Raw genomic sequence first — 22,566 nt, 5'->3', positions numbered from 1 at the left:
GCAGCTCAAGGACGTTCTGTACTTATACATGTACTTGGTGTTAAAACTAAAGTCAGTGAACCGCAAAGTGATGGAGGCCTCATTACAGACCTTTTCTACACGGTACAAACACAAGTATCATTGTCACATGTGAGTGAATTTCCTTGGATTTAAGAAAAACCAATGCACATTTGCACTGGGGCAGCCCAGTGGTATATAGGAGATTGGGTTATTGATCTTCAGAACAGCTGCACAACCGGGCACTAATTGAATTCCAGCTGAATTGATATAACATGGAATGATTTATTGGAAAAATTCACAAGTGTAATCGGATTTCACCTTGGAGTTGCCCTGGTTCAGTAGGAAACATGATTGTTTGAGAGATCTGAGAACACATGGCTTAAAAATTCCTTTATTTTGTGCTTCTGATTGTACGTTTTCAGGCTTTTAAACTTTCTTTACAGTTTTATTGGGTACAATAATTATTTCATGGACTATGTTTTTTTTATTCCATCAGCTTCACCCCCATCATGGCAAGAGATTTAAGAGTCTCCATGGCCCAGGACTCTGAGGTGGACATTACACCCAGAGAGCCCAAAAAGTTACCCAAACAGGCTCGGCAAGACCCACAGCTGACCAAAGACCGTTCACATTTTCTGCCTGAACACAACAAGGGGCGTCAAAGGTATATGGAAAAGGACGGCAAATGCAATGTACACCATGGCAACGTCAAAGAAACATACCGCTACTTTAGTGACCTGTTCACCACCCTCGTGGACTTGAAGTGGCACATCAGCTTGTTCATCTTCACCCTAGTGTACACAGTGACCTGGCTGTTCTTTGGCTTAATCTGGTGGTTTATTGCTTATGTCCGTGGGGACCTGGAGCACATGGGAGATAAAAGCTGGGTTCCCTGCGTTGAGAATCTTAATGGATTTGTCTCTGCGTTCCTCTTCTCTATTGAAACAGAGACGACTATTGGCTATGGCTACCGCGTTATTACAGAGAAGTGCCCTGAAGGCATAGTCCTCCTGCTCATTCAGGCCATCTTGGGCTCCATTGTTAATGCGCTTATGGTGGGCTGCATGTTTGTAAAGATTAGCCAGCCCAAGAAACGTGCTGAGACCCTGATGTTCTCCAATAATGCAGTGATCTCTTTGAGAGATGACAAGCTATGTCTGATGTTCCGAGTCGGGGACCTGCGCAGCTCTCACATTGTTGAGGCCTCTATCCGAGCCAAGCTCATTAAATCCAAACAAACCAAGGAAGGAGAGTTTATCCCTCTCAATCAGACTGATATCAACGTGGGCTTTGACACGGGAGATGACAGACTTTTCTTGGTTTCCCCCTTAATCATTTCACATGAAATGAATGAAAAAAGCCCCTTCTGGGAAATGTCCCGTGCGCAGTTGGAAGTTGAAGACTTTGAAATTGTGGTAATACTTGAAGGAATGGTGGAAGCAACAGGTAAGTGATTTGAACTCAAAACCTTATCTGTGTTATTGCAAAATGTGTATATCACACGAGACCTTGGGGATACTACACATAAAAAGGCAGTTGTCCACGGATAGAATTTTCTTACATGTAAGACTAATCGGCAGTCTCAGGTAAATAATTTGTGCGTAATTGGAATGACTTTCCTGCCAGTACACTAGAAATATAAATTCCTTTATCTCTGCATGATTAATAACTTCTGCCAGAAAATGTTATAGTTACTGCCTTTGAGTTTACCAATGCAAAGAAAATATTTTAGGCACAATCATTTAGAAGTGATATGAGAGATGCCTTTTTTTTTTTTTTTTTGTATCCGTGTTGCTGCCAATATACTCACTTTTTTTTATGTATGGCAGACATGAGTGTGATTAATTGGAAGCATTTCCTGGGCACCGGAGAAAATTCACGTGAGATGGCAGGAAAATAATATTGGGTTTCTTTGCCTCTTACATTGGAGATCAGTTCCACCCACTGTTATTAAACCCTGCCGTACAACGGGTTATCATTAAACACATTAAGGAGAGTGCATTGTGAGCCCCTACATGTATAGGCTTGGTCATGAAGGGGTTAAACCCTGCAGTACAGCCAATACTTCCGTGTACCTTTCACATAAAAACTGTAAAAGTACAAGTACTCTTTGATACATAGTCATATCCAAAGTCAAATAATTTCAGTTTATGTGAGATTATGATATTAAAGCGTAACCGTCCCAGTTATTGCAGTTCTGGTGGCTGCCGTACAGGAGGCTATGATAGCGAGTATATGAGAAGCACTTACAGCGGCTCACAGGATCTCCCAGTAATGCATACAGTTTGTTAGCTTGGTGTTTCTGTAATGATCCATCTTTTGCAGAAAATGTGACATTTAAAATAGATTTGAATAAACACAAATGTATTGTTCTCAACATGATTGAGTCCCAAGTCTCAAGGTCCTCCATGAGAATACAATGTTTACCCAGCATGTAAAGCGAATCACTCTGGTCCCGTTCAAGCTATATATGTGGCTCAGGGGCTGAGTGGTACAGCTCACTTATGTGAAAGTTTGGTGTCTAATATCCCACCCTGCAAATTGATTTCATTATAGATACGCTGCTGTGAGTTAAGGTGTTGAGTTGAAAGACAAGGAGCAGTGTAATAACTACCGCTGTGGCACAATCCACATAAATCACGGCTTGACCCCAGTAACTGGCAGGCTAACTCCAAAACCAACATTCTGTATTTCAAGGGACATTAAGCAAGACCATAAATAACAGCAAGACTGCAGGACACTTAACCCCTTGTTTGCAAAGCAGCTGCCAAATTACATGCAACATCACGTTCTAACAGGAAACATGCCAGCAAAATACTTTTAACCTCTTGTGTGCCAGATGTCCTGAAAGAGAGGCTGTGCGCGCATCGCGTTATTTCTCTTTGATTTTTGTTTTTTAAAGAGATGAAAAAAATGCAGTTTAGTTGTTATCTATTCACAGAATGTGTGAAGTCTAATTATGAATCAGTTACAGTACACATTTTATGCTTTTATTGTAGTCTCTGCCAGGCTCTTTTGTGACACAGCTCTAATGTCATCACAAGGAAAGACATAAAATGTAGTTTTTGCCACCTAATCCCAGGTTTGATCTCCAGATGGCTTTCAGATTTTGGTACGTGCCCACAAACAGGCTGATCGTTATCGTGATCTGTTTTATAACCTTTTGTAGGAATGACCTGCCAAGCCAGAGGTTCATATGTGGCTTCTGAAGTCTTGTGGGGTCACCGCTTCACTCCGGTCCTGACTTTGGAGAAAGGATTCTATGAAGTGGATTACACCAGCTTTCATGACACCTACGAGGCCCCTACGCCCAGCTACAGTGCCAAAGAACTTGATAGTCTTCAACAGGGAGGCCGCATCGCCCGTCTCTTCACACCTCAGATTAACGAAGGGGGACAGAATGGGGCCCTCAGGTCGGAGGACGTAAAACTAGGATCTCAACCAGTCTGAACATCAGAAAGCAGAGGGAAATCTCTGCTTAAACTAAAACAAACCAGGGATGCCGCACTCAGTCTTTGGATTGGCAGTACTGGGATTGGGTCAGAGTTAATGTTTAAGGAAACTTTTTTTTTTCTTTTCATTTTTCATGGAAACTCAGTTGGTCAGATGAATTATGTTCTTAAAACCAATGTTTTTTTTCTTCTCTGCATAAAAGGAATTCTCTACACAGGATAAACAGAATATTGCTGTTCCCAATCTGTACTGCTATGGTCATTGTCACCCAATATATGTATCTGCGCATTATGGGGGTTTGGTACGGCACCCAATTTAGCACAAACCTGTGGTTTTTTCTGACCGACTGTGAGTGTAGAAGTTCCTTAAACGTTAGCACTTATATAATTTATCCCACGAAGCTTGACTCCCTGTCCCTTATTGGACCTATAAATGCAACTGCTGGGTGAAACGGTTGGTAAACCATCTGAAGTATTTTTTTAAAATGTTTCTAAATATTTCAGTTTTTCTTGGCTGTAACTGGCGAGTAGACAATAAGCATGTTGTATGAGACTCTTCTAGTTTGTTTCCTGAATGTCAGGATTTCGGAGGAATATGCTCCCATTTGTTTCCTAATCTCCAGTAGTGATGGCTGCCGACGGATTGATGAATAGATAGTCAGTCACTTGTTTGGTTATGTGTAAAATGTGTTTCTAGTGCTGATTGCACTAGAAACCATGCCCCGTGTGTTTGTATGTTTGTCCCGCACTGTTTGCCAGGGTAACGTATTGGTGAATGTTTGTGACTCAATGCTTTATTTCAACATCGTCGTCTGTCTGTAACGGTGAGACGTTCCTCCTTGGTGTTGGGTATTATAGATGTCACTGTGCAGGGGGAGGGTTGGTGCCAGAAAAACTAGCCTGGATTTTTCACAAAAGGCAAACACACAGATTAAATATAGATTAAATGCTGGACAAATGACTATTACCCCTGTCTTTAAGGTTTGGTCACATCACAGCTGAAATAAAGGTGTTTGGCTTTAATGTGATTGCACACAGTCTCTGCATTTTTCATTATTCAGTTGCTTTAATTTAAAATCTCATTAAGAAGGTATGTTTCCACTCTTTAACCCCTGCTTTTCTGTTTGTGTAGTGCATGTTTGCCTCTATCAGCAATGTACTATACTGGTCCTATAATTCCTGCACCATACAGTACATTAAGGACTCGTACACAAGAATACCACCTCTAAGAGCTTTGCAGCCTTGTCCCAAACCAATCATTTTACATTCAGAGTGCTTTTAATCTCGGAGATGAGCATGTTCTTGGAAGACACTAGAGTGGATGCAGCTGCTTTGTCTTTCTCCCACCTTCTTAGCCTGTGGATTTCTTCCAAAGGAAGGTGTAAAACTTATCTAGAAGATGATTAAGTGGCTTAAACGTAACTGTGTGGAAATGGGAAGCTGGGCAGTCTCCAGCTTCTGTCACATCGCTATCCATGGTGCCTTGATTTAAAGTGATCGTGTTCTGCTAAAATGAAAACACGGTCATGTGAGAGCACGTGGCTTTCTCTGCCATGCAAGTGTTGCCTTTAACTATGCGGATCTATACATTTGCTAGCATTTCATCAATTTTATTCCGTGTAAGGTACCCAATGGAGGAACAGGATTCCTTGTTTATAGATTTGTAGGTTGGTTGAATGGGGTGATTGTGACTGCTGGACTAAAGATTCAGTATATTGTACCTCAAGTTGATATTGGAATTTAATAAAGATGATAAAATTGTTGGATTATATTCCCAACATGGGAGCTGTTAATTCCCACAGTAAAGAATAGACCAGCCTTTTGCCTCCTGCGAGAGCTGTCATTTTTACGTGTCCATCTTGGCCTTTAAACCTCTGCTTCTGGGTCAGAGTTCTGCACCTCTTACTAAGCCTATTGATTTTTTTCCAGGCTAATTCGCTTTTACATGCATCACAGAATTGTTGGTCTTTTGTATAAAAGGCTTGGGGATCTAACCCTTTCCAATTCCTGCTGGGTAATGCTTCATGTTTGTCTGCCTGAATTGTACATTTTGTGGATCGGACATTTTTTTTTCGAGTGCACTTAGCTCTCTGACCTCAAAGAAAACTTTGCTAAAAAGCCCTTCAATGGAATAGGATTTAAATGACGCATGTCAAGGTGTCCTTGAACCAGACTGACCTCCGAGCAATGAATGAAGTTTCCATGGAAACAAAAGCAGTGGATGAACCAAGACAGACAGTCAAGGCATTATATATCATTGTACACCAATAACTGGAGCAGCACCTTCTGAGTGGGGACGCACAAGTCGTAGAAAATATAATTAAGAATTCTATGGCCCATAAATATAAAAAATTGTACTTCTAGATACATAATATATTTGTAGATGGTGTGAGATTTGTATTCCATTCCCTTACACCAAATCTTCATTACAATTACATGAGAAGACGTTTTTTTCGTTGTGGAAACCAGCAACATGTTTTGGAGGAGTGAAATTAATTTAACCCCCCCCCCTTTTTTCTTTTTTAACCAAGTGCTGGTGCTTAAAAACTAGTTAAATAGGGATAGGCTTGAATTAATGATGCTCAGAGGAAATATATGCAAGATATTGAAATATACAGAGGAGATATGTGTTTTGTGACTTGTATGATACGGGAGTGATAACTAGTGCATTTTTATATATCTGCTATGGCTGGAGCAGAGAATGCTAATGCTGATAATGATGATCACACTTGTTGGAATGGGGGGCACTTTGCCAAACATGTCATAAACCATCAAAGCCACGAACCTCACTGTGTCTGGGATCAGCAACCACCATGTCAGCGTGGGCATCGAGAAGCAGGTGGCAATTACGTTGCATTATTTTTCGCTTATGCTTTGGGGATTGTTGGCACTGAACCGATGTTGGCACTGAACCGAACATAATGCTGTGATCTCTCTGTGAAGTGGTCGATGTGAATCCAGTGAAACCATGCATGTATTAAATTCTATTTGTATAAGACTGATATCCTGAATGTAAGACAAGACCAATGACCAAGTGAGGTTTGAACTCTTGAGCAGGGAGATGGGGCAAATGGTTTGTATATTTGCTGTTTCTGTGTATTAATGTGATAATAAAACGTTTCCTTTGCTGGCATAACAAAGGAAAGAAGACAAACAGTAGAGGGCAGCTACTGGTGGTGCTGAAGGTAAGACTCATTTTATTATGTTGAATTATGTTTTAAGAAACTTATTTGCAAATACTGCTCACGTCCCCACACATCAGCATCTTTTCTCATATGGTACCCACTGAATGAACATGTGTCTGAAATTTAAAACGGATAAGCTGCACCCAGAAGTGCGGTTTTTTTTTGTTGTTGTTTTTTTTTACCCTTGGTGTGCTGTGAAGAATTTTATACCAAAGAATTTGTTTAATATTATTATTTAGGTGCAGCATTTTATACATTTTAGAAATTAAAGTCTTTAGGAATTTGCAACATTCAGCTCGTGTCTCAGAATACTTCATGAAATGCCACTTAATTTATGGATTTTATTGCATTTTATACTGACCTGTTCATTTAATGAAATCAGTATGTTTGCTGTATCTCTGAATAACACCCTAAAACTGTCCAGTTACAGCTTTGCTTAATTATTTCATGGTGGAGAAACCAGATACTGGTAGATTGTTTTATGGAGATGAATAAGGAATCAATACCAACCTAATACGCATGGTTTATTCTGTGAATAGGTGCGGGCAGAATGGTGCCGTTGATAACTTTATTTGGGGATAAACCAACGAAAATAAAAACTCCAGCCACGATTATTTGTAAAAGGCACAGTGGCATTCATTTTACATAGATTTACGTCGAAGTTATGGGTGCTCACCTGGCCAGCATTCTAGCTGAGCTGACCTGCCCGGGAAGCACATTTACGTAGAAGATGCAGAGGAGGTGCGAAATTAAACAAATTTCATTTTCAACACCAATTGACATGAATACATGCATGAGTCTGCATGCAGAAGCAGATTGTATAATTTTGGCTCTGGAACGTCTCTTTAATCTCTTCAGCCGAGATGTGCGTGGCCGTTTACTGAGCTCAGTGGGGTTCGGCGTTAAACCTGGTGGCATCTCACCAGCTGTCCGGCCACTGTGTCAAATTATTTATAATAAAGGGATTGAGCAGGGAACATATAAAGAAGTGTTTAAATTAATGGCATGACTGTCCCTTTATATACATTGCATTTTAATTAAATACGTTACTTCGGTGCCTGTAAAACAGGAAAATAAATCCTGCAACATTAGGTGTTCACCACATGATGGCTGTAGAGCTCCATAATGGCTGCATTTTATGGCCAGCATTGAATGTGAATGATTGCGAGCAGAGCACCTGGCATTAACCCCTTAACGTCCATTGCCGGGTCAGGCACGTCATGCAAAACGGTCACTTAACGACCTATGACGTGCCTGACACGTCATCAGACTTAAACAAGCTTAGAAAGTGATCAATGATCACTTTCTAAGCTTAAACGGTGTTGCTGTAATGCCTCGATGTCGAGGCATTCAGCAACACCGAGATCGGCATGATGGGCCATGTCTGGCCCCTCCCCGGGGCGTCAACCCGTTTTAAAAGCGTTTAGGAGGCGATCAACGATCACCTCCTAAACTTCAATGGTGTCGCTGGAATGCCTCGATCAGGAGGCATCCAGCGACACCAAACACTTACCTCTTGATGGACTGTGACCGCTCCGGAGAGCGGTCACAGCCGCAGCTGCACGCAGTCTTCACCATCCGCAAGATGGCGGCGATCCGGGAAAAAAAAAATAAAGTTGAAAAAGTTCGCTAGACAGTCTCCTGACCTTCTAGAGAACTCTGGCTCCACTTGCTGGTTGAATACAGGTACTGCATTCAACCATACAAGTCAATGGAGGCCAGCTTTCTAATCACTATGTGATTAGTAAAATATTTAAAAAAAAAAGAAAAAGCTTAAAAAAAACATGGTAACATTTAAAAATTATTATGCTTTAGAGGAACTATCCAGTTCCAGCAAAATGTAAAAAAAAAAGTCCAAAAAGAGTAAAATAAATAAAATAAAAAAATAAAGTTTATTATTATGAGCAAGTGCTAAAATTAGCGCTGTATCTTCCCAAAAATCCTGACGTGGAAAAATTTAAATAAAAGCATTTCAAATACCCAAGGGGTGTCTAATTTAAAAAAATGAATGGTTTGATGGGGTAAATTGGAGTGGCCGGGCTCAAAGATAGGGCATAGGCACAGACTGACCGAAATGGGGGGAAAAAAAAGCGCACTTCCAAAATGTGGCATTTTAACCTCAAACACCAGACAAACCCATACATGTGGGGTATGAATGAACTCGGGAGATGTTCCTGAACACATATTAGGGTGTTGTTTGATAGTGACGTATACCTGGAGCTATAAATTTATACCCAAAGTACAATTTGTGTGAAAAAAAAAAAAAAAAAAAAATACTACCACAAAGTGTGGCAAAGGCTGGTGGTAGAATCTGATGCATGGAAAGGGTTAAATACTACCATTTTAAGTACCTTGGGGTGTCTAGTTTTCAAAAATATATGGTTTTATGAGGTAAATTGTAGTGGCCAGGCTCAAAGATAGGGCATAGGCACAGACTGACCAAAATAGGGGGAAAAAAGCGCACTTCCCAAATGTGGCCTTTTAACCCCAAACAGCAGTCAAACCCATGCATGGGTGGTATCACTGTACTCGAGAGATGTTATTGAACACATATTAGGGTGTTGTTTGATAGTGACGTATACCTGGAGCTATAAATGTATACCCAAAGTACAATTTGTGTAAAAAAAAATACCAAAAAAATACTAACACAAAGTGTGGCAAAGGCTGGTGGTAGAATCTTATGCATGGAAAGGGTTAAAAATACTAGCATTTGAAATACCTTGGGGTGTCTAGTTTTCAAAAATATATGATTTGATGGGGTAAATTGCATTGGCCGGCTTCAAAGATACCCGAAATGGCACATGGGGGGAAGAATTACCAGATTTGGAAAAAATGGTTTTGAAATAGCAAAACGCTACCTGTACTTAATGCTCCATAACGTGCAGAAAAAAGCAAAAAAACATAAAAACATTGGGTATTTCTAAACTCAGGACAAATAGTAGAATATATTTAGTAGGTTTTTTCATTAGCTTTTTTGGATGAGTAAAAGATTTTTGGGGTAAAAGTCAGAAAATGTGGGTTTTTTTTACATTTTTCATCATATTTTATTATTTTTTTTATGGGAAATTAGATAATATGATTAAAACAATGGTATCTGAAGAAAGCCCTTCTTGTCCTGAAAAAAACAACATATAATTTGTGTGGGTTCACTAAATGAGTGAAGAGAAAATTATATCTAAACACGAACACCGCAAAAGTATTAAAACAGCGTCGGTCCCAATGGTACAATAGGTAAAACACAGCCTGGTCCTTAAGGGGTTAAGCAGCAGTAATAGTATTACGTTAAAAACTATTTTTCTGTTTGTAAACAAGTCTTGCTTTCACATAATGGTTTGAGACCGCTTCCTATCAGTCGTGTGTATCTGTCACACAGTTGTGTGTGGAAAAACCACCTAAAATATCAGTTTAATGAATAAGCCACTTTTCAAGCTGATTGCATTTGTTCCACATTGCCCCATTGTGTGTGTAGATTGGATTTAGATTATTAGACAGGGATCTTTCACTGTCTGGTTTCCACTGTGATTGCTCTGCATGTACCAATAACTGGTCTTTATAAGGCCCAGAATACAAGGAAACAGTCATTTAGTAATAAACTGTACATCATAAGGGCTCTATGGAACTGACTTTTAGTGAGCAAAATACGATGGCCTGTTAGGAATATCTGACATAATTATAGCCAGTGTTATGTCGGTGTGCTTTACTGGTAGATTGTACATATTACAATGACTAAACTATAATTTCTGTGCTGTGGAATTCTCATAGTCATGCTCTGTTGTTTTAAATAGGTCTTTCTGGCTGGCACCGGTTGGATTTTTTTTTCTCAATAAAAAGATTAACTAAACAGGCAGGCAGGCGCCATGTTTTCCTTGGACAAAGCCTAATTTGATCTTTAGGATTGCTTTTTTTTCTAATACCTCTAAGAAAGGTTCATAGATTAACATTGTTTGTAAAGCTCAGCAAGTAAGAGATTGATAACACCGTTGCATATCATTAATTTAACATTATGAGATGAAAGCTTTCAGTACCTTCCCTACAATCTTTAACGTACCCAAAAAACTGACAGCATTCGATCTTACAAGGGTCACATAGGCCTGGTAAAGAACTCCATTTACTCACTTAGCCTTTACATGGCAGACTACATTGTATCTCCGTAACTGTCTGATCCTCGCCGGTGACCTGGTAATCGTATCCTCTCTAATGCAGTGTATCTGAGCCAACAAAAGAAGACCAGGCACTTCAGCCAAAATACTGAGCTGCCTCCCACTGCGCCTGCTTTATATACAACAATCCACCAGTGGTAACTCGCTCACATACCATCCACGGCCAATGTGAAATCCACCAGCAGGGTGCATAGCAATCTACTTGGTAACTATTCAGAAATAAGATGAAACAGGTCTCCACGTGTATTTAATAAAACATATCACCATTACTACTGTGTGATGGTTTATAACATGAGTTCAGTGTTGAATATTTTCCTGCAAGTGGTTGTAGTAAATAATCAAATGTGACACCCCCCCCCTGCTCATATCTGACATTTTTCCAAGATATAGGCACAATATGTTCTGAGAACCACACTAATAATGAGATCATATTAGGAGAATTCAGATTATTCATGGTACATATTTCTTTTTACACCACTTATAACGACTTGGATTTTTTTGGTAACACTAAAACCAACAGGAAGCACGGGGCTGGAAGGATAGTAGAGGAAAGCTTTTTGTTTGCATACATAAAAAAACCCAATTAAATAGGAGTCCTTTTATTTCTTGGTGAGTTCTATCACATTTAGGAAGGACACCAAGAGGGGTAATTGTACAGGATTATGACCTCACTGATTACAACATAAAACAGATCTAATAAGAAGGAACATGTGGCTATATCAGTGTCCATGTATATTGCTTGATGTGTACATGTATCACAGTTAATTTGTGTTGCGTCTAAGTTTTTTTTTTTTTCTTTTTTTAATATGTCTGTCTTTTGGAAAAATAAAACAGTCCGCTGTCCAGCAGAGGTCTGCCTAATAAGAATGAAGTCCTCTTTTCGTCGATAACACTTCCATTCCTACAGCTCTCTAAGCCTTTCTGGTGCAGACAGCACCTCATTCTGCATGAATTTTTGTCTCGGGTCTCTGCAGGGACAGCTCAGCAGCTAGAAAGGCTCCTTGGCCCAGGGCAGTCGCATAGGTTCGTCCGCGTGGAAGAGGGAAGGCATTTGGGTTAGAATGGCTAGTGGATCGATGGTGGGGGAAAGAATGGTAGTCGCCTATGTTATCATATTGGGGCAGTGCAGTACTAGAGTTATTCCTCTTGCCGTGCAGAGTTTGATAAGGATAGAAGATACCAGGGTCTCTATCTAAAGCTTCTGGGTTATGGCCCCGGAGGCTATGGCTCCTTTCCGGCTTAGGTGGAGGCGCAGCAGAGGCAAAAGTAGCTGCCTCTTCTCTGTAACCTTCGCGATGTGGGTGATCAGGTCTAGTAAGTGGTCGCTCCACTTCCACAGAGTGCCTCAGATCTCTGTGGTTGAGTCTTGTGGGTTCCTGCAGGGGCACAGGATACTTGGTAGAGGAGTGATGTGATGTAGATTCTGAGGTGTTTGGCATATTTTTGGAACTATAATCCACAGGTGGGCATGGGGGACCATTCCTTCCATCTGTATGTTGCCTGTGCCCAGGGTCTGTATGAGTCCGGTGCTCGGAGTCATGCTGAAGTCTGCTTCTGCCTGCTCCGCTCTGTTTTTGTGGGAGTGATGGTTTGTCCTGGTGTCCATTTCCATAAGCAAGATGATGTGCTGCGCGTTCATCGCTCTCGCCTCGCCCAGAATAGCGGGTATCCTTCGTGTCGGCCACACTCAAGAGGCCAGGAGTCTTGCCAGGATCTGACCGGCTTCGCAGGTGGATCACATCCATCCCTGCTATATCTTCAACTAACGATGGGTTAACATTATCATACTGAGACATTACTGGTCCCTTGGTTCTCTGCCGTGTCCTATTCTCTCGCCTCAGAGACTGCAGCCTGTAACGGTCCATATCCTCCATGTCCCATGAGATATGAAGCGGACGAGGATGATCAGGGGGCAGTGCAGGAGGGACATCTCGACTGATGAAATTGTGCTCCCTCAGAGTGCCTCTGGGGTACGGAGCCAGTCCTTGTGATCTGTAAGTACCTTTAGGCTGAACTCTTGTAGTGTAAGAAGCAAAGTCACGGCTTGGATAGAGGTGAAGTTGACGCAAACGTAAGGTACTGTATGGATCCATATCATAGAAAGTGCCATCTGAAGAGTAATATGTAGTGCTCCCTGTATAGGGGCTGTAACGGTAATGGACCCTCCCATTCTCAAAGTAAGGCTGCAGCTGGGTGACATGATAGTCAGACTGAGGACTGAAGGTGGGACATGGTTTGTACTGATACAGAGGTCGCGGGCAGTACGTCGGCTCGTCATCTGGTGGCACTTCTGTTCTTGATATAGGGACAGCACGTATGGGAGGTGGAGGAGGTTGCATAGGCACATGGAGAGACTGCACCCGTCTGATAGTAGGATAGGGAGGTGCTTCCTCTGAAAAACTGCGCGTGCCTGAGCTGACAGACGACATGTAATCAGGCCTACTCCTTGTACGCGAGTGCTTAACAGGGTTAATGTAGGTGCCATAGAGAGAAGAACTTGTGGGGGGTGTTTCACAGCGAGAACCATAGGATGGAGGGGGTATGTGTGATGGGACACTGTCTGCCCGGTATGACTTGGAAACAACTGTTTTGTGTTGCAGAAAAGAATCTAAAGGCTCATTCAGAGACTCGGCTTCAGGCTGGGGTGGGGGGTATGGGTGCCGATAACTGGTTGCAGGCTCAGTTGTTTCAGACTTTCCAGAGGATGGATATGGGTGTCTGTATGTATCTCCCATTTCAGCTATATCCTCCGGCTTGGCCTGGGAGGGATAAGGATGTCTGTAGTTAGGAGCTTGTTCCAACATGCTCTCAGACTGAACGTGAGCTGAATAATTGTGTCTGGGGAAGGCATCTTCCAAAGATGACGGCAGCATCATTGTACTCAACAATGAGTGGTAATTGTTGGCTGTGATGGTGTCGTAGTTTGAGTGGAGGGCAGTGGCCAGCCGACTCTCCATGGTCCTGACTGGTGGAACTGGTGGTGCAGAGCTGTATGTGGCCTGTGCAAGAAAGGACTCTGACCGGTGGTGGAGTTGTGGCATCCTTGAGCTGTCCTTTGCTTGGTCGGGAACCACTGCAGGGAAACATTCACTCGGTAAGGTGGTACTGTTTTCGTTGGACCCAGCAGGTTGATTCTCATCAGGTGGAATAGATACAGCAACCTGGAGCAAAGAAAAAAGAAAACTTTACAAGCCATACTGCTTATAGCTACTTGACCTCACAGGTTTATATGCTGGCAGTCAGTGGTGCAAAATATTCTCAGATACATTTATGTAATAGAAGAAATAAATGTAACAGTTTATTTTTCCAGTACCTGGCTCGAAGGACTGAGGCCTGGTGTCAGTCCTGTTAGTGGATTCTGGCTGCTCACGGGGCTGTAGTGGATGGTGGTGATGGAAAAGGAGGAGGCAGTGCTGGGTGTTGTAGCTGGTGATGTCTTATGGGACTCCAGAGCAGGACTGGTCTCCCATGTGACAGGCAGTGGGACAGCTGGTGTGGGGGACATTTTTTGTGGGGGGCTCTCAGGGGGCGGAAGTTCCTCTGGAGGGGGAGGTAAGGGAAAATCCATAAACTGGAGATATGGAGGTCTCTTTTGCGAAGATGCCTGTTGAGCAGATTCTGCCAATGCTAATGCAAGCATACGGGCAGCATTTTTTGGTGGCGGCGGAGGGGGGATTAATGAAACACTAGGAACAGGGGCCGGTTCTTGAGGAGATTCTTCAGCAAATGCTCCTGGGGGAAAAAACCCAAATTATATATTAAGGCTTTTGCTTCAGTTATAAACAAAGACCCGGCAAATACGATTTTGCATAAAATACACTGAACATGAACATCATTGGAATCTGCCGCTCATACATAGGACACCCCGAGGTGTTATGTCTGTGATAACATTTCTAGCCCCCGTAAGGATACAGATGGGATTCGTGAACATTTCCCACTTACTGTTGAACAGGTTGTGCTCACACACGCACACACACCGGTACGACTGCATCTATACCAGGTGGAAAGCACTATTCCTAGGTTAGATTTTTTACTTTAAAAAGTATGATACAGGCGTAAGCCACTATCCGAAAGTAGAGTGTTCCTACCAAACGTTTTATAAGCTGAAATGGCGTAAAACTAAAATAATGAACGCTATTTTCACTTAACTTTTTGGTTCCCACTGAAACCATGTGCTAATGTAAGTCTTTCACAAAAGCGAAGTGTCGTTAAGTGAACTTTTGAAAAGCGGGGAATACCTGTATATTTTTAAGTGACGGGCACTTTGAGATTGCGGGGTTTTTCTACCCATTTTTACGTAGGGTAATATTGTATGTAAGTTGTGCCTTCTAGCGTCAGAACATTCCTTCATTGTCTCCAACCTTTCTGAAGGTCGATCGGACAGAGTCCTCGTTGATGTAACTGGTGATGTGCCACTGGAGGTGGTTTGGGGGAATACTGTGTACTTCAGCGCATGCATTATTGACACGTTGTTAGCATACAACTCGCCAGGGTCCAAGGCAACAACAATTTGGCAGTATTTGAAATAAGCATTACGCTAAATATTGTTAGGTGAAAACCAAGATTCAAATCCTTGAGAATTATCATTCGCAAAAAGTCAAAATGCCAGATCTGACATTAGTAACTAAGGGCACCAAATAGGCTAAGCCAGATGGCCTGATTGTCCACAGACTGCGTCTGGCTGTTAAGTTATTAAAGGATACATTCAGTACATTTATAGCATAAAACGCAGCAAGAATAAAGAATGACATTTTTTAAATCTATCTTTTGTTTAATTATTGAAAGCAACACACCCTTCCCCTTAGAAAAGTTTGTGTTTGCATAAGAAAGATTGTTGTCTCTGTGTGATGTTTCTCGGTCAGTCACGTTAACTGGGCAGTACTGAGCCTGAAAGGAACCCGGGGCAGATGGCACATTAACAAGCACCGGTTCTACCATAAAATATACGAAACTAGATTGGGAGTGGACTGCACCTTTTTAAACACCAGTTAGGAAGTAAACCTTATATTTAGGAATTGGCATGGGACCTTCTTTATTTTGGTAAGAAAAATAGTACACCCCGTTCTCTCCACAGGGTGTACCCTTCTGTCTCCTCCCTGCATTATATAATATTGCTGTAGATAAATCCAATAAAGAAAAATTGTCATTATGACACTCAACATAGTATCTTTAGAACTGGATGTGGCAGCAAACGTCTGTATGTATGGCTGCAATTATAATACCTGCCTGATATTACTCTGACTGCTCTATGAGTGCATGGGATCCACACAGGGCCCGTCTTGTCACATCTCACTGTAGGTAAAGTGAAGGAGTACTACTTAGAGGTTTAATTTTGATAGATTGTTTTGTGCACTTTTTTTTTTAGGAACTGTAAACGGCTGTTTAACTTAAACTGATAGAGATGAATCTTTGAGAGAATTAGTGGGTATGATAACTGGACTCTTACATACCTGGAGGGGTAGGTACGGTGGGGGCTGGCTTGTTTTCTTCTAATTGCGGGACTTCTGTCTCGTCCCTTTGAGATGATCCAGCTGTGTTCCTAGTATGGAACTCCTGGTTACTGTGATCTGTATATTCCAGTTCAGTGATATGTGCAGCTTGCGATGAAGCCGGCGAGATGATTTGTGCATTATCCTCAGTCTCTGGGACACTGGGGCTCCAATGCAATACCAAGGGAGGCTCAGAGGATCCAGCGGTCTCTGCTACAGCTGGGGCAGGGAGCATGGCAGTATCCTCCAGTCTGCATGTGGTATTTTGTACAGACCCAGCTTCCTTGGGACTCCCATCCTTGCACCAAGCCAGTGTATGGGTAGCCCCGATTGTGCTTTGCATGCTCCCAATCATTTCAGATACCCTGCTGGGCAGCGAGACGGTGACCGGATCAGAGATGGTCACTGGACAACGAACCACTTTACGGCCTACTTTAGGCGAAAAGGCATGGACTACTTTTTCTGCAAAGGATGGGGGCTTTGGGACTTTCTCCCCACTAGGACTGCGGTCAGGGGTTAGGAAGGGACTCAGAATCTTTTCTTGGAAGGGAGACATGGGTTCCGAGCCGGAGGCGCTGCCTGGAGTTTGAGCTCCCTTTTGCGTTCTGTCTTTGTGGTTACTTGCAGCAGCGTCCATATGGAATGAGTTGGTGATATCTGGTCCTTCACATTCCAGCTGGGGTGGGCTGCATTGGAAGGACATGGGGTCGAAGTCCAAGCTGGCCATGCCTATGTCTGGTGGACTTAGATCTTCATCATCATGGCAACGTGTGGACAGCATTGCAGGAATGTGAATCAGCCCCTCGTCACCATCGCTATCTTGGTCCTGGGGCAGATTATCATAGGAGTTGCAGCGATTGCAGCCAGCTAGAAGATCCCCGTTATACGAGGCAGAAAGAGCATCACTGCTTGAACGAGGACGTCGAGGGCGAAATAACTTGGACTCCCCTGGGGGGGGGGGAAGAAACAACAAACTTTGAGGGTACACAAAAATCTTTCATTTACTGATCTGGCTGTCCCCAAGCACATTTACCAAATAATGGCACCGCATCTAAATAACTAGTAGATCCTCCCTACAGTGCATGCAAATCTCTCCTTTCTGACATATATTCACACATGCAGTATTTTCATTGTGTGTTACTAACAGTTCCATAGTACCAGGACCAGACTGGACCCCTCTGCCTCTCTCTCTAGCCCGATGGTGGGTTCAGCTAACGCTACCCCTTAGAAAACCGCTTTACAGGACATGGACCTCCAATTCCCGATGTAACGCTCACCTCCCAAAGATATTCATCTGCTTTCTTTTCATAAGTTCAGATATCGCAACAATAAGTACTGAGATATCTGTGGATGCCTTTAACCCTTTCATTTACACATCAAACTTACCCTCCGCTGCATGCAGGGAACTAAGCGACTCCTCGCTCTTGGCTGAGCGCATGGTGCTTGTGTCTCCTCTTCCTCCTGCGGATGCAAACCACATGTTTGTGTTGCACGTTTTATAGTGAATGTACTGATCTACTGTCCCGAGCTATCTGTGCTCATGATACATGCTGTCCCCTAAAGCTTCTGCCCACCTGCTAAGGCCTTCATTTCCAGCGGCTCACTTGGATTGCGCTGAAGCTTCCTCTTTGACACGGATGAGGAAGAGGAAGATTTGCCCAGGTTAAAAAAGGAACGCCAGCTGCCAACAGGGGACTTCTTCATTTTGTTGGGTGGTCTTTTTCTAATAAATTGCAAATAGACAGTGTTTCTACATTGGATTTGAGTGGGTCAGCATAGCGTATAAACAATATATACAGTAACATTCAGGACAGGTCTAATATTGGCATCCTAACACAGCAGATCTGGGGCAGCCACTAAGAAACGCCATGACAATACATCTGAATCACTAGTTTGTTCCACGCGAGAAGCATGAGGAATAACCCACATGGAACACGTGTGTGTGTGTGTGTTATCGGAAGGAAATTAAGTCGATTAAACATGGTGGTAGAGAACATGCCAAACGATCACCAAGATCTTGCAAGAAAGTGAATGTCAGGGATTAAGCTGCGGACTCCTCATTTACTGCGGAATGGACTGTACAGAGACCTGAGTTGTTTAAAAACTCAAACATGAAAAGAATACCTCGCTTTAGCAGGAGAATGCGATATGTACTAACTCCATGCAAGTGACTGTAAAGCAACAGTCTTCTAAATATTGTCTTTTATTTGGAGAACAAATCAGATATCTTCATAAAATGAACAACTGGTCCGCCATTATTACCCGCAGCTTAACCCCTTTACTCTTACAATTAGAAAGTGCTTGTATTAAAGCAGATTTCAGGAGAAAGGCACCTCTGGTTCAGTTCTTACCTTTCGGCTGGAAAATCTATTACCGTGTGGAACTTTCCCTGCAAGGCCGCCGGCCCCTCTCCCACCTCAATGTACTTGCTGTCAGTCACTATTGGAGAGTTAATTTGGGCCTGCGTCCTTGCCTGAGCCTCCTCCAGGCTGAGTAACTTTGTTGATGGTGAAGAAACCAGAAGAGACTTTGGACGGGAGAGAGACGTGTGACCTGTTAACAGGAAGGTGGAAGGAATGTCAGCTGCGGACTGGCGCTCTATGGCACGTCAACCACCCTACACCCCTTATATGATTTATACACATGCACTGGCACACATGGAAAGGTGCAGCAAAAATGGAGACAGTAACACAACCCTAGGTCCATCCTCTGCAAGCAGACACTTTGGGCGCACACAGTGTAACACAAGATGTGCATGGAGAAAAGGCATTGCTATAGGTGTGTCAATCACACAAGGAACCAGCAACATGTTCCTGCAGGAACGGCAGATCCTAAACTACATTAAGTGCCCTCTGTCTCATTCCTAAAGCAGCCAGGGTGGGACAACTAGACAGGTATTTAGGTAATATTAACCCATAAATTACTTCAATTCCACATCAACTGAAAAACTGCACTAACCAATGGTGTAAGGTCACGGTGGACCCCTTAAGCGGTATAAAAATGACAATCTTTAAGAAGTACCATTTTAAGTTGGTGGAGTTACAGCACTGGGAAACGTTAAATATGGGCATTATAAACCCACTCCAGAGCTTCTGTATATACAGTCCGAGTTAGTTTGAGGAAATTAGGTAGTTATTACATTGCACTATAACACAGAATTTAATAAAAAAAAAACAGATTTTTAGGTCCTCTGGTTCCTATGTGTTTTGCTTTTTGGCAGAGCTTGGTAAAGTCCAGGCCAAACAGGAACATTCTGCCAATTACCTCGAAGTACAGCCTCAATCTTCCACGAGGCTTCAGCGGAATTACCTCAAAGTTACACAATGCTAGTTATCAGCTATCAGCTCTTAACATGAAGGTTGTCTGTCACAGCCTGGATTGTGTTTGTGAAGCTGCCGGCAGCGTTTGGGTTCCCTCTTTGCTGTTTATAGGAGGATTTAAATGTCTGAAGACTCGGTATGTAGCTGTGCCTTATAACCCCTGCTCCACCAATCCTTTACAAACCCGCAACCCCCGTGCCATTAACAGACAAGGGGAGGAGGACAGGTAGATTCATGGACATGATTCCTAGATGCTGTCCAAACCCCAGTCCTTCATCCCTTTCTAAAAAAGTGAACATGAGGAAGCTAACCTTGCTGATACATACCAGCACCATCCCGGATCACGGCGCTGAGTTTGGGACTGAATAGAACCTCTACATGGTTCAGGATGAATTCCACCACCACGGACTGTATCCGCACCTCCATGAATGCTGCGGTGCCGCTGAAACACGCTGATTCAATCTGTTTTGACCTAAAATCAAAAGCATTCCGTCATATACCCAATTCTGACTCACAGCCTGGGAGACGTCTGCATGTTACACAATAGAAGAATAGAGGAGAAGAAAGTTTGGGTTTAAGCCCTGGAAGGTTTGTGGCCACAAGGAGACTAATTTAGATCTCAAGTAACCAAATACAGAGTATAGTTTGGGCCATTTCACTGGTATTTGTAATCTGCCTCAATTCTGATGAAAGTTTGACTAAACTGCCACGTTTACAACAATGAGACAGCCCAGAGCCGACCAAAGCTATGCAGCGACCATCTTCCGCGGATCCACAAATGAATCTTCTTGCTTACTGAATTAATTGAAGGAAAAGTGGTTTTGAATTTGGTATTTGGATGGAAAAATTAGGCCAAAAACATCTTTACTGCTACGCTGTATTTTGGGGGGAAATCTAACCGAATGTTCAGTGTTTTGCGTTTAGGAATTTATGCACAGAACAGATAACGATTTCGGTGTAACAGGAAACCTGTAGTGTCTGAAGAGCCAGAGAAGTATAGATTCACTCGATACCCCAGAACCCCCTGAGACAGAAAGAAAGGTTGAAGGGAGAGAATATATTATGGAAATAATGCTTCATAAGAAACGTCAGAGGCAAAGAATACCCTAATGCCTCTTGGCATACACCATACCGGGAAGTAATGGTCCCATACCGGAGCAGGTTGGGCGCCCAGACGATGGCCAGGTTCTTGGTGTGCATGTTGGTGATGGAACAGTACGTTGCAAGTCGGGATAAATGGCGCATAAGAAATTCCAGAGTCCTGTGTGAGGTAGAGAATACCGTTAGGGGAAAACCGGAAGTGACGGACAGATCGGGTCCCATTGGCTGCTCTCTAGTCCTCCCCAGTGACATGCCACTACCAGTTATGGTGCAATAAATATATATAAAATACCTGTCATTACAGTTAAATGTCCAATAAATATCCAATTACGTGTTTTATTAAGGTGGAACACAGTGTGAGAATGTATAATTATGTGTGACAAATTAGTGTATCATAACACATGTAAGGAACAATGCTACATAAAACAGAGTTTGTGGACAAGTGATGCCATTAAATATACACTTCATGCTTTCAAAATACCAAAGTTCTTGGTGGGGTTTTACCCTCGCTTGATTAGGGAGCGCCTTGTGAGAGAATATGTCTTTGGGCAAACTAGATGGGCCAAATGGTTCTTATCTCTGGTGGGGTGAGCAGCTCCTCTGAGCTGTGCTCAACGGGAACGCTCTCAATGTGACGCCTAAACCAGGTCAGTCTTGGGTATAATAATAATAATATTATTATATGTCCCGTTTCCTGCACATGTTAATGACTTTGCTCAAACTATTCACTTTACTCTGTGCTCTGTTGGCTGGAGACAGCCAGGTTTGTATTTGTAATTAAGAATTTTTGTAAGTTTCTAGAGGAAATTTTGAATTCTGAATTCTGCTCCAGAATCCCAAATGCTTCAAAAAGCCTGCTAGCTTCCTGCCCCACAGCCCGCGGAGGTCGGCTAATTTCCTTGTGTGCTGCAAACAATCCTGATTACCGTGATAAATAAATGCAAGGTGAGAGGATGCCATGCATATCGCATCTCGTAAACGCGAGGGTGCCAGGCAGCTCGCAGCCTGAAGGAATGCCCTGTGTTTCCCATGTAGATTAATCACAAGCTAAGTTAGAGTCACAATATCTTGTGACGCAGACAGTGGGCCTCAGTAACTCTGTCCTTTCATGATATCCCCCCCACACACAGACATTCCTTAATGCCTATGGGGGTGGAGGGTCTGTGGAGCATAAACAGATGTTGCTCTAACATGTCACCTCCGTCTGTGCTGAAGCGGACGCACGCCCTGCACGCCGTCATCTGGGTGATGAGGCTACTTTACCTTTCTGTAAATATATCTTTACATCTTACACAAATGTAAGAAATTGTGTCATTTAAATATATTAGGTCTATTCACACTATAATAACATGTTTTATAAGTATGGACACATTGAGGTCCACTTCACAATTAAGAATTTAAGCTGGGGCATGTTCACTTTTGCAGAGGTGCAGATGGATGCCTGACATGTTCTGGGTACAAAAGATCGAAAGAATGAACTCTGACCTGTAATGAGGTGGCGGCAGCTGTTGGATGACATCATGAATCTTTACTAGTCGTTCCTCATCTGTTGCAGCAGAGACAGCATCCTGCGGGAGAAGATCAGGGTTCCAGACACAATGATTAGAGACAGATAGATAAGCTAACAAAACTAAGCTGTGCTTGTTTACAAAAGAAGGCCCACGCGGATCTTATCTTATGGCTTTACTGTAAACAAAGTCCAGGGTGATACGAAACATCTCTGCATATACAGATTGAAAATGCCTCAGATACACTGGTATCTATGAGGAAAGTCTGACGAAGCTCTACATCAATATTGCAGCATTTTTAATATATTTAACCTTTCAGCTACCCTCTTGTAAGTCAAAGTAAACCGTACC

General features: G+C 42.6%; 2 protein-coding genes across 2 annotated transcripts in view; one reads left to right on the top strand and one right to left on the bottom strand.

Moving 5' to 3' along the window:
- The first annotated feature begins 509 nt into the window (after nucleotides 1–509).
- Nucleotides 510–3,450, top strand: LOC149286939 (G protein-activated inward rectifier potassium channel 4-like). Its single transcript, XM_089493712.1, has 2 exons — nucleotides 510–1,446; nucleotides 3,170–3,450. Exons 1-2 carry the CDS (start codon nucleotides 510–512, stop codon nucleotides 3,448–3,450), a joined length of 1,218 nt encoding a protein of 405 aa, XP_089349838.1.
- Nucleotides 3,451–11,735: 8,285 nt separating this feature from the next.
- Nucleotides 11,736–22,566, bottom strand: part of LOC149286938 (rho GTPase-activating protein 32-like) — a 92,242-nt gene continuing 81,411 nt past the window's right edge. The window contains exons 17-25 of the mRNA XM_089493711.1: nucleotides 22,193–22,275; nucleotides 20,760–20,867; nucleotides 19,933–20,078; nucleotides 18,638–18,839; nucleotides 17,861–18,009; nucleotides 17,673–17,747; nucleotides 16,248–17,234; nucleotides 14,111–14,529; nucleotides 11,736–13,958 (exon numbers count right to left, since the gene is read on the bottom strand). Coding sequence (XP_089349837.1) covers nucleotides 11,736–13,958; nucleotides 14,111–14,529; nucleotides 16,248–17,234; nucleotides 17,673–17,747; nucleotides 17,861–18,009; nucleotides 18,638–18,839; nucleotides 19,933–20,078; nucleotides 20,760–20,867; nucleotides 22,193–22,275 — 4,392 coding nt within the window. The remainder of the gene's footprint in view (nucleotides 13,959–14,110; nucleotides 14,530–16,247; nucleotides 17,235–17,672; nucleotides 17,748–17,860; nucleotides 18,010–18,637; nucleotides 18,840–19,932; nucleotides 20,079–20,759; nucleotides 20,868–22,192; nucleotides 22,276–22,566) is intronic.

Source organism: Sceloporus occidentalis, unplaced genomic scaffold (genome assembly GCF_023333645.1).
Source record: "Sceloporus occidentalis isolate IW3139 unplaced genomic scaffold, rSceOcc1.0.p SCAF_66, whole genome shotgun sequence".
In the NCBI taxonomy this organism is placed as follows: domain Eukaryota; kingdom Metazoa; phylum Chordata; class Lepidosauria; order Squamata; family Phrynosomatidae; genus Sceloporus; species Sceloporus occidentalis.
The sequence above is the reverse complement of the archived record's forward strand: the minus strand, read 5'-3'. Positions and strand labels throughout refer to the sequence as shown.

Bases quoted from the DNA above. Each gene is read 5' to 3' on its own strand.
- LOC149286939 (XM_089493712.1), top strand. From the start codon at position 510: ATGGCAAGAGATTTAAGAGTCTCCATGGCCCAGGACTCTGAGGTGGAC. The intron at 1,447-3,169 runs GTAAGTGATTTG...AACCTTTTGTAG, and splicing joins AGGAATGGTGGAAGCAACAG to GAATGACCTGCCAAGCCAGA.